The sequence below is a fragment of the Penaeus chinensis genome, chromosome 3 (genome assembly GCF_019202785.1).
Source record: "Penaeus chinensis breed Huanghai No. 1 chromosome 3, ASM1920278v2, whole genome shotgun sequence".
NCBI classification, from domain to species: Eukaryota; Metazoa; Arthropoda; class Malacostraca; order Decapoda; family Penaeidae; genus Penaeus; species Penaeus chinensis.
This window is the reverse complement of record NC_061821.1, coordinates 3569729-3582228: the sequence shown is the minus strand read 5'-3', so window position 1 is coordinate 3582228 and position 12500 is coordinate 3569729. Positions and strand designations below refer to the sequence as shown.

The 12500-nt window shown below is 52.3% G+C and overlaps 1 protein-coding gene across 1 annotated transcript in view; it reads right to left on the bottom strand.

Annotated features, from left to right (window-relative positions):
• The window catches only part of LOC125038562, a 114700-nt gene that overhangs the window by 36647 nt on the left and 65553 nt on the right, over positions 1–12500 (bottom strand). The window contains exon 2 of the mRNA XM_047632095.1: positions 1165–1366. Coding sequence (XP_047488051.1) covers positions 1165–1366 — 202 coding nt within the window. The remainder of the gene's footprint in view (positions 1–1164; positions 1367–12500) is intronic.

Genomic DNA, 12500 nt, shown 5'->3' with positions numbered 1-12500 from the left:
ATAATAATAATGACAATAATAATAATAATAATAATAATAATAATAATAATAATAATAATAACAACAAAAACAATAAATTCTAATGACATAAAACATAAAAACATTTTCTATCCGGCTCCAACCCTCGAGTGTTCACCAAGCAGAGCGAAGCAAGTAAAGTGAACATTCCTAATGACAGTAATAATAATGACGAAGCAGAGGGCGAGGGCGACGACGAGGACAAGAATTACTCAGATGGCGGACTAAGAACTCGATTTGGGAGGTTAAATTTTGCTTTCTAAGTTTTTCGAAGTGAACGATGCTTTCTAAGTTATTCGAAGTGAACATTGCTACCTAAGTTATTCGAAGTGGACGCTGCTTCCCAAATTATTCGATGTGAACATTACTACCTAATTTATTCGAAGTGAACACTGCTACCTAAGTTAATCGAAGTGAACATTGCTACCTGAGTTATTCGAAGTGAACATTGCTACCTAAGTTATTCGAAGTGAACATTGCTACCTAAGTTATTCGAAGTGGACGCTGCTTCCCAAATTATTCGATGTGAACATTACTACCTAATTTATTCGAAGTGAACGCTGCTACCTAAGTTAATCGAAGTGAACGCTGCTACCTAAGTTAATCGAAGTGAACATTGCTACCTAAGTTATTCGAAGTGAACAGAGCTGAACTCGGAGTGAAAAAAATGACGTGCTTAACTTCGGACACTCAAATCCGATGTCATCTCCGCCGCGTTCCTGCTGCCATTTCCCGAACGATCTCATCAGGGCCCTTCCTTCCCCTTGGGCCTACGGCACGCTGGAGCCACAGAAGACTGCTTTGTGTGCGCCAACATTTATTCTTCTCCTCTTTCTCTTCTCGCTCTTTTTCTCTTCCCTTTCCCCTCAGCATAATTCTCCCTATCGTCTCGGGCTTTATAATAACTCAACTATCCCATCCCCTCCCTTCCCCTCCCCTTCCCACGCCTCCCATCCCTTCCCCTCCCCTTCCGACGCCTCGCCTCGCCTCGCCTCGCCTCGCCTCGCCTCGCCTCGCCTCGCCTCCCCTCCACTTCCCACGCCTCCCCTCCCTTACCCTTCCCGCGCCTCCCCTCCCCTCCCTTTCCCACCCCCTCCCACCCCAATCGTCCCACCCTACCCCCAGGTACACACACAAAAAAAAAACCTCATAGCACTCACCGGCCTGGCACAGCGCCCGCGTCTTCAGGTAAGCGATGGTAAGCCGCATGACAGACGCCTTGTCCAGCTGCGACACCGTCTGCGCCGGCAAGGGCAGGGCGTTGGCCAGCTCCGTGAAGATCTCGCTCTCCTTGCCTCGCCGACATCTTGCCGCGTCGCGAGACTTCTCCTTCCGCTTCTCGCTGTTCCTGGGGGGGGAGGGAGAAAAGGGGGCGTCAGTTGCGTGGAATAAACAGCGGGAAGACGATATTGGTGTTCGACTGCGGCTAATAAACAGGTGGGAGAGAGAGAGGGCCGATCAGTTGCGGCGTACAGATGGATAGGCAGGAGAACGACAGTCAGCAACTGCGAATGAACGGAAGGCGAGGTGGTAATGATGAAGAGCAAAGAAGAAGAAGGAGAAGGAGAAGGAGACGAAGAAGAGAAAAAGAAAAGAAAAAGAAGAAGAAGAAGAAGAAGAAGAAAAGAAAAAGAGGAAGAAGAAGAAGAAGGAGAAAGAGAAGGAGGAGGAGGAGGAGGAGAAGGAAGAGAAAGAGGAGAAAGAGGAAAAGGAGGAGGAGAAGAAGGAGGAGGAGGAGGAGGAGGAGGAGGAGGAGGAGAAGAATAAGAATAAAAAGAAGAAGGAGGAGGAGAAGTAGAAGAATAGGAAGCATGAAATGACGAATAAATAAGAATAAAATTGAATAGACAACAAGACAATAAGTGACAGCCATGGACAATGCCAGATCATGAATTCACAGCTGAAATAAAGAAGAAAAAAATATACAGAGAATCTAAAGAGTTCACAGCAAAAAAATCATACACAAAAAAATTTATAAATAAAATTAAATAAATAAATAAGTTAAAAAGGACCAGACAAAGAAATGTTAATGCCATAACTCTAAGCAATAAAATATTTACGTTCCAAAGACTGGAAAATATGAAGCAAAAAGCGTTTACCTCCCAAGCCCTTCGCATGATCAGTCAATTTAGATAATTAAAACTGATCTCCCCGCTCCATTAATCGAACTCCGGAGGCATTTGGCCATAGTGCACGAAATGTTAAAAATTGGGGTCGCTCCTAAAACGCTTGAATCACTGACACGAAGGGTTGGTCTAACTAAATGTGGCTTTGCTTTGGTTTACTTGCCTCCTCCTCTCTCACGCGCTCTCTCTCTCTCGCTCTCTCTCTCTCTCTCTCTCGCTCTCGCTCTCGCTCTCGCTCTCGCTCTCGCTCTCGCTCTCGCTCTCGCTCTCGCTCTCGCTCTCGCTCTCGCTCTCGCTCTCGCTCTCGCTCTCGCTCTCGCTCTCGCTCTCGCTCTCGCTCTCGCTCTCGCTCTCGCTCTCGCTCTCGCTCTCGCTCTCGCTCTCGCTCTCTCTCGCTCTCGCTCTCGCTCTCGCTCTCTCTCTCTCTCTCTCTCTCTCTCTCTCTCTCTCTCTCTCTCTCTCTCTCCTTCTTTCTTTCTTTCTCTTTCTCTCTCCATACCATCCTCATATGGCGAAATGGCATTGAGCTTGGCCTACTACTGCCTTCGAAAGATAGAAGAATCTCAAAATACACGAGATCAAAATATGCATGTAAAATACATTTCAACACAAGAATAAAAAACAAAAAGAGAGAGAAAAAAAAACATTCCTGAAGTTCGAGCTGGCACGCGCCCCCGCCAGCGCCGGCGCCCACACCCAGCCCCTCGCCGTCAGTCTTCCCCGCGGGACCTTCCTCGTCAGGAGCGCCAAATCGTCTCCGAGGATCCCCATGGCTAGTACCTGGTCCTCCTGCTGCCAACCCAGGAGAAGGGCGGCCTCCACAAGGGCGGCGCGACTTCAAGGGTGTTCCTTGGGTACAGGCGAGCGAAGGTGTTTCTGCATCCCCCAAGGGTCAAGTTTTTCAACATTTTTGATAATTCCTTGTAAGTTAGGATGTTTTACAAAGCGGAACTGTTCTTGTTTCCTCCTTTACTCTTTCAGGGAGTTTTATCTTCTGGAATTCGTATCGAAGTAACAGCGATGGGACGATTTAACTGGCTGAATATAGTCAGAGAGATCCACGATCTTTAATAATAAGCAATAATCTAGTTCTACTCCTCAACAAACACTTATCCTCAAGTGAAGAACATAAGCACCCTATAATGAAATTTCATCAGGTTTCCAACAGAAAAGTGCGCCACAAGTAGGTATTTCCTCATTTCATTATCCTCTTGATATTTCCTCTGCTGTTTCTCTGCCCAGCGGCCGAAGAAGCGCCCTTTCGACACCTTTCACTTGCGGAGGCGAGGGAGCAAAAGAAGCCTTGGCTCGTTTGTCTTCATGTCGTCATGGACACGAGAAGGAAAGGGAGGAGGAAGGAGGAACGCTGAGATCCCTAAAGACCCTCTTCCTCAGTGTTCAGCGGATCTCCACCACGGCCGTTCACGCGCGACCCAGGAGCCGGTGGTGGCGGGTGAACAGAGTCCAGAGTTTGTCGCAGCAGTACCAGGTCATCTCCAGGATCTGGATGAAGGCCTGGCTCCAGTCGATCGCGAAGAACACCTTGTAGCCGGCGTCTTTGCCCGGACCCATGACACGCTCACAAGAACACACGCCGGGAGGGAAGCGAAGGCCAGTTCTACGCTTGCTTCTCAAAATAAAGATATTGCACAAACTGACTGTTGCGAGTGCATAAGTACAAGCACGCGCGGAGTCACGCCAGGCCCATGGTAAGGTAAGAGAGCAAAAATACACTAGAAGCACACGAAGGCACACGCGTCACAGGTCACTCTGCTGGTGCCTCGCGGCGGGGGTCGCGGGAATGCAGTCCGAAAGCCAGCACACGCACAGCCACGAAGCTGCTCTCACTTCACCCTGACCTTCGCCAGGAGGAGCAGGGAATATCTGGGTGGAAGGTCAGGGCGTGGGTGCGGTAAGGCCGTGCTATGTGGCGAGGTGAGCGACGGAGTACTGGCGCTGCCGCGGCCGCTGTTCAAGCCATGCACACAAACCGCCAAGCATGTGCCAGGACGTATCGGGGAGGGGGCGGGTGAAGAGGGGAGGGGCGAAAAGGGTTACTAGGGGACAGGTCACCGCCAGAGGGGACACTGCATCCTCTCAGCCTCCAGGCCCTCGTGACCACCTTATCTGGCACGTCGTCTTGCGTGCCTCTCCCCTCTCCCCCCTGGCAGCCACCGGCCCCCTTCCCTTCCTGCTCTTCCTCGAGTATGGGAGCACGTCGAATTCACACGCCGTCAACGTTTCATGTTTGACTCGCGAATTCCCTCTCTCAGTGCCAGCCAACCCCCCCCCCTTCTCTCTCTCTCCCCCCACCCGTCAGAATCACGCGCTAGATTGTTTATCCCTCTTACCCCCCCCCCCCTCCGAGCCACGTGGTGGAGTGAGGGGGGGTGGCGGTCCCCCTCCTCACTCCATGCCACTTCGAAGGGAGGGAGAGGGGAGGGGGGAAAGGTGGATGCAGAGAAGGGATGGAAAAAAGGAGGGAGAGAGATGGAAAGAGAGGGGAAGGAGCGTGACAAGACAATGCTATTAAACTCAAACAATAATCCTCACGCTACATAAACATCTTTTGTAACTTAAAACAAGATATATTTCTACAGGAGTGCGTATGTACGCACTCGCGCTGGTCCTCCACACTTTGAACCACAGACCCCTCCACATGGATTAAAGGTCACTGACACAACCCCATAAAATGCGGCGCGAAAACAAACCCGCTTCAAACCGCGCTGACCAGCGAGCGGGGTTCGCGTCTCACCAAAACAAGACGGAGGCATTTTAAAACCTAACAGGGCAGTACTACGACCCTTGCCAAGCGAGGGGCGCTTACAACATCCCTCCCCTTTACACCCCCCCGCCCTTCCCCTCCCCCTCCCCCTTGGTCACCTGTCTATCGACTCATCCACCCCCACGCCCACTCCCTCCCCCACCTTTCCTCCTCACCAGCGATGGGTATTTGGGGAAGGGGCGACGCCGGAGCCAGCTGGCGGCCGGGCCAACCGCATGACGACCACATAAAAGCCTCATTAGTTCCCGCAAAAGGTGGAGGGAGGGGGGAGGGGGGGGAGGGGGAGGGAAGATAAGAGAAGAAAGGCGAGAGGGGGGGGGGAGGAGGAACGAAGGGAGGGGGAGAAGGGTAAGGAGGAGCGAAGGGAGGGGGGAGAGGGGAGAGAAGGAAAGAGGAAGAATGGTAGAGAAGAGTGAAGGGGGGAAGGAGTAAGAAGAGGAGGGAAAGGATGCACAGAGGGAAGTGGGGGAGGGAGAAGGGCGGACGAGGAAAGAAGAAGTAGGAAGAAGAGGCGGAGGAAACGGCGGAGGGGAAAGAAAACGGATGGGATAGGCGGGAGTTGGGAAGAGGATGAGAAGACAACGGGGATAAGGGACGAGGGCGAAGAGGGAAGGGGGGGGGGGCAGAGGGGAGAGGGGCAAGAGAAGAGGATGGGTAGGGATACATAGGGAGATAGGGAGATAGGGAGATAGGGAGATAGGGAGATAGGGAGGGGGCGAGCGGACGGGGTAACGGGACGAGGAGAACTTGCTAGATGTCCTTATTAAGCAACCACTACAGCCATATGGGTGGGAGTGGTGTAAGAGCGTGTGTGTGTATGTAAGTGCGTGTGTGTATGTAAGTGCGTGTGTATGTAACTGCGTGTGTGTATGTAAGTGCGTGTGTATGTAAGTGCGTGTGTATGTAAGTGCGTGTGTATGTAAGTGCGTGTGTGTATGTAGGTGCAGCATGCGTGTGTGTGTGCGCGAGGGAACGATTAATTTAACATGTCAATCAGCCCCCTACATCCACACACTCGCAAGGAACGGAACCCCGGAAGCCTCACCGGCAGCCCCACTGAACGAACTCCGCCACTTTTCGCACCATAAAGTACTCACACTTGCGAAGGGTGTCGCTCTCACTTAAGGGTGAGCGGTGGCTACTCTTGAGCCCCGCCCGTTTGACACGCAGTACAAGGCCGCCAGTCATGGAGGCCCTCGATGGGCACTGCCAGCTGCCATAACAAACATCCCGCGGGCCAAGATTTATAATGCCCTCTGTGTGCGTGTGCTTGTGCGTGCTTGTGCTTTACATACATTGCAACTTATATCTCGTGTTCAAATAAACAATTAAGGCGCAAGACGTTTCCAATTCTCTTGCGAGGGCGTTCGCGCAACAGACGTCAGTCCCCACAAAGCTTCTCCTAAGCCAAGTGGCACGTGGTTGCTACCCCCACCCCCCTTCCTCTCCCCTCCACCAATACCTCCCCTTCATCTCTCCTCCCCTCTCTACCCCTCCCTCCCCCTCCCCCCTCCCCCTCCTCAACCCCCTCCCCCTTCCCATCCCTCTTCGGGCCCAGAGGACGCACCAAAAAGTCTCTTAAATTGGTTTCGTGAACCAGGTGAAGCCCACGGCCTCACCTTGACGGGAATGCGCAGGGGCCGGGCACGCTCGCCTCACGTACCCACTCACACTGCCCTGGGTATTCCGCAAATGCAGTTACTTTACACTGTGATCTAAATCTAACACAACGTATCCACCAAGTCGCAACGGGGAAACAAACAAAAAGTATGATGATGTCAGGAGAGGAAAGGAAAGCAAGATCCAGATACGAGACGAAAGGTAAAACAGACCCAAGAGACGAAAACGAAAGAGAATGGACTGATTATTGACCTCCAGCCCCAAAAGAAGAAGAGGAGGAGGGCCGCGAAGCACCTCAAGGCAAGCGCCAGACGGCCACGGCGCCAAGACGTCCGGGGAGAGAGCGCCTCCGCGGGGACACCACAACACAAAACTCGGACGAACGACAGCGAGACAGCGGCCGAGATGCATCCAATACTGACTTCCTCTCCTTGACAAAGATTCCGCCGAGATTGCACGTCCATTCTAAGAACCTAAAGGCATCATCTGGCGATTTCGTCTGAGCAACATCCAAACAGAGAGAAGAGAGAGAGAGCAGCGCCGTGGGCTGACGACGCCAGGGACAGATTGAGTGTAATTGCTACATGGGTCAGCGGCCGCGCCTGACCCGTCCCTTGCGTCAGGGACTCGCTCTCTCCTCTCCTCTCCTTTATTTTATTTTAATTTCTTCTTTTCTCTCTTATCTTATCTTATCTTATCTTATCTTATCTCTCTCTCTCTCTCTTATCTCTCTCTCTCTCTCTCTCTCTCTCTCTCTCTCTCTCTCTCTCTCTCTCTCTCTCTCTCTCTCTCTCTCTCTCTCTCTCTCTCAAGATGATGCTCGCTCGCTCACTCTTTCTTATTAACACATACTCACTCACTCACCCCTCCTCATTCACCCAATCACTCCCTCACCCATCCACTCACTCATGCACTCACCTATCCACACTCACCTGTCCACCAACCCACTCACCCACACCCACTCATTCACTCACTCCCTCACCTACCCACTTATTCCCACCCACCTACCCACACCCACTCATATCATCACCCACCCACCCCACCAACCCACCCACTCATATCATCACCCACCCACAACTCACCCACCCACTCCGTCCATTCCCCTCCCGACACAAATTCACCCGAACGGCGCCCCCATCAGACGCAACATTGCAATGTCCACGTCACGAAACCGCATCCTTTGTCTTGTCACAGCGGAGCCTTAACCCGCCTTTTCTTGCCAGGACTTTGAATCCGAAGGGCGTGCGGAATACCCAAAGAGGGCATGAAGGGGGGGGGGGGGGATGATGTGTGAGAATGCATGTGTGTATGTGTGTTGGGGAGGGAGGGAGGGGGGGAGGGGGGCTTTGTGGTGATGCTAGAGCTGGTGCTGGTGGTTGTGGTGATGGTGGTGGTGATGGTGGTCGTGGTGGTGGTGGTGGTGGTGGTGGTGGTGGTGGTGGTGGAGGTGGTGGTGGTGGTGGTGGTGGTGGTGGTGGTGGTGGTGGTGGTGGTGGTGGTGGTGGTGGTGGTGGTGGTGGTGGTGGTTGTGGTGGTGGTGGTTGTGGTGCTGGTGGTTGTGGTGATGGTGGTGGTGATGGTGATGGTGGTGGTGATGGTGATGGTGATGGTGGTGATTGAGATGGAGGTGGAGATAGAGGCAGAAGAGAAAGTAGATGCAAAGAAAGAAATGAAGGTGGAGGAAGCAGCACACATGGATGTACAGAGGTGGAGGCGACAACAGCATTTGCCGAGGCTGGCAAAGACGACGGCGGCGCCAACACACAGCGAAGACGACCCCATCCCCCACCACAAGCGCGGGGGGAAGGCCAAACGGAGTCCACCAGCGAGGTAACAGGGGGCATCGGAGAGGTCGAGCGAGTACAAGCAGACCCACCCCGCTTCCTGCCCCCGACGCAGCGCCAGCGCGGGGACCCGCTCGCTCGCATGCACGCGCACCTTCGGGCTGCCCTCTGAATACAATGGAGGGGGGGAGGGGACTGGGGAGGGATGGGACTGGGGAGGGAGGGGAGAGAGGAGGGTAGGGAGGGGGGAGAGAGGAGGGTAGAGAGGGGAGAGGGGAGGATAGGGTAGGGAGGGAGGGGAGGGAAGAGGGGGGAGTGAAGGGAAGAGGAAGGAGGGAGGGAATAAGGGAGGGAGGAGAAGGGAATAGGGGATGGAGAGGGTGGCGAAGGGAGAGGAAGGGGACTGGGGGGGAGAGTGGGGGGATGGAGGAGGGAGAGGAAGGGAAATAGTGGGATGGGGAAGAGGGATCATAGGAAGAAGGGGAAGGGAGAGAAAAGGGGAATACAGAAAGTGGGAAAGGGAAGAGAGACGGAGGGAGGAGGAAGAAAAAAAGAGAGGCAAGCAACTGGGGAACATGGAAAGAAAGAGAACGGGGAAAGAGATGAGAAGGAAGGACGAGAGAATTGGGAAACATGAAAAAAGGGGAACAAAAAGAAAGACAGGAATGCATATAATGAAAAAGAAAAAAGAAATCAAGATAAAGCAGAAATAAAATGGATTAAAACGGGCGAAGAGAAAAAAAAATCAAGGATAAAGGACACAACCTTTCCCGCCCTTCCCCCCTCCCTCCCTCCCTCCCTCCCTCCCTCCCTCCCTCCCTCCCTCCCTCCCTCCCACCCACCCACCCTCCCTCCCTCCCTCCCTCCCTCCCTCCCTCCCTCCCTCCCACCCACCCCCCACCCTCTCCCGCCCTGACACTCCCCTTGCAACACGCCAATCGCGAACCGCCCTTCTGGCTGCGCGTCGCCAGGGTGCAGGCAGCCCAGCGATAACCCAGAATAGTACCGCTGCACATTCGCAACCTGTACCTAAGCGTATCCTTGGCATTGCAACGCCCCCCCTCCCCCTCCCTCCCTATACATGCAAAGCGCACTTACTCGCACGCATGATCACACGCACGCACACACACACGCTCATATACACATAAGCACACGTATATGTACACGCGCGCGCAAACACACACACACACACACACACACACACACACACACACACACACATACACACATACACACATACACATACACATACACACATACACACATACACACACACACACACACACACACACACACACACACACACACACACACACACACACACACACACACATACACACGCAAGCACACACACACATACACACGCAAGCACACTCACACAAGCTCAAGCACACTCACACAAGCTCAAGCACACGCACACAGACACACGAACGGACCCTCAAACGCAAACTTCGCTTTAATTCAGCAGCTTGGCGTAACATCTCTATGCTTAATTGCTCAGGCATTTGACTTAATCACGCTGTTCATCAAGAATAAAAATGGACGCCACTATGGACGCTAATGCAACAAGCAATGAATTCTAATCAACAAGATTCGCCTTAACGAACGGCCCCGTGTCTTCATCTCTCCTCCTCTGTCTCTTTTATTCACTCTTCCTTTCCTCCTCCTATTCACTCAATTACATTGATTTCTGTTTATCGATTCCGGTCTTCCGTTCGTATGACTCGCTCTTCGTTCCTTTATCTGCCTGAGTCAGTCTTCATCCTTATCAGCTTATCCCCTTTTCACTTCCATTTTTCTTCCCTCAATTCCGCACGAAAAATCAACGATAACAACACCAACCTCATCCATTTTATTATAAACATCACCATCACTATCACCACCACCATCATCATCGTCATCCCCATCGCCCCTCTACTGTCACCTTCACCACCACGATCACCATCACCAATCACCATCAACCACAACCATCACCACCACACCCACCCTCGAAAACAAAAACAAAAAACAAAAAAAAAAATGAGACCGAATCCCCACCAGAAGCCACACCAAATCACCTAATCAATCTATTCAATCTATTAAATCTATTCAATCGCCGCCAATAAACAACAACAAAATCCGACCAGAGGCAAATTTCAATCCCGATCGACCGCGCTCATTACCGACCCGCGCCCTTCGACTCGCGCCGCCGGGGACCGCATGCCAAGTGGGCGCGACGGACCTGCTCGTCATCTCAAGCACCTGGGGGGGGGGGGGGGGGGGTTAAGGGTGAGAGAGGGGGGGGGAGCAGAAAGTGAAGGGAGGGGGGGGGGGAGTCGACGGCCATCAAGATGTTCTCTTAAACACGGGATCATCACTGAGATAAAGGACACGACGCACATCGATTCAAGCACAAAGACGAGAGGGAGAGAAGGAAAGAAAGAGGGAAAGAGATCAGACAGCAAGAGAGGGAGAGGAAAGGGAGAATGAGATAGAGACGGGGGAGTGAAGGAGTGAGTGAAATGGCAGTGGGCTAAAGAAGAAACAGAAGAAGAAGAAGAAGAAAAAGAAACAGAAGAAGAAGAAGAAGAAAAGAAGAAGAAGAAGAAGAAGAAGAAAAAGACGAAGAAGAAGAAGAGGAAGAACCGACTGTCAAAGCCCAGCAACCCGACTGGTCTCCTCCGCACATCGAAGCACAGGTAGACTACAATCCGGAGACAGACTCGAGCGCCCGTACACACACAAAAAAAAAAAAAAAAAAAAAAAAAAAATACAAACAAAATAAATAAAATCAACAAAATCAGATCAAGCAAGCCGCCGCACAAATATCTCCCCCCCTCCCCCCCCACACACACACCAAGAAAACTAATATCAGATTCGGGAACTAATTAAGGACGCCGCTTGAAAACAACGCCGGGCCTCCTCCACCTTGCCCCTCAAGGCTCGGCCAGCGCTGCGCCAGGAATTTAATGTCGGCCGCTCGAAAAGCCTTCTCCCCCCCACCCCACCCACCCCCCACCGCTGATTTCCCCCCCACGAGAACATAACACAGTGTACAATGTTGAGCGTTCTTTTTTCTTCTTTTCCCCTCCTTTTCGCTGTTCTTTCCGTGGATTAATTTTACGTTCTTCTCTCTCTTCGCTCACTCCTTATTCCTCTTCCTTCCTTATTCTTTCGTCTTACCTTTCTCCACCTAATTAATTCCTTGTTTTCATTTTTCTTCCATTCTTATTTCTCTTACTTTCTCTACCCCTTTCTTCTCCCTCTCTCGTCTCCCATCTCATTTGCACTCTCCTCCTCCTTCCCTTCGTCCCTGCTCCCTCTCCCCCGCCTGCTTTCCATAACTACCCTCCTTCTTCTGCACCTCCCTTTCATCTCTTTCTCATTCCCTCCCTCCCTCCCTCCCTCCCTCCCTCCCTCCCTCCCTCCCTCCCTCCCCTCCCTCCCTCCCTCCCCTCCCTCCCTCCCTCCCTCCCTCCCCTCCCTCCCTCCCTCCCCTCCCTCCCTCCCTCCCTCCCTCCCTCTCTTTCCCCTCCCCGCCTCGTCGCGAAGGCAACGCCACCTCCATCGAGGGCGCCTGTGATCATTTAGCTAATGGCCGCCCAAGCCTCTCTCGTCTGGCTGGCACTGGCGACGTTCCATGCAATCCTGATCTCGCGTCGACGACGAATGACGTGCTCCCAACAACGTAGCTCGTCCTGCTCGACCCCGGCAGAAGTCGACCCTTTTACGATCGCTGCCACGCGTGCAAGCGCATGCAGGCAAGTAAAACGCTATTACAGCCACATATAACTTTAATATTAACAGCTATTTATAACACACTGACACGCACACAGCATAATGCATGCAAGAAAGCATACGCATACGCTGCTTACACGCAGACACACACGTAGGTCCGCGGTATACTCATGTAAGCGCCCTTGACGAGGCACGAGGACACAAAACAAATACATGAGACAAACGCAAATACAAACACGAAAAACAAACACCAACGCCTATATCGCACCTAACGCAAAAACAAGACTTAAATATGAAAATCAAACAAACACAACACACACACATCAAGCACAATCATGAAACCCTATGTAGCACCTATCACGCCCGCAAAAGAGAGGGAGAGAGAGAGAGAGAGAGAGAGAGAGAGAGAGAGAGAGAGAGAGAGAGAGAGAGAGAGAGAGAGAGAGAGAG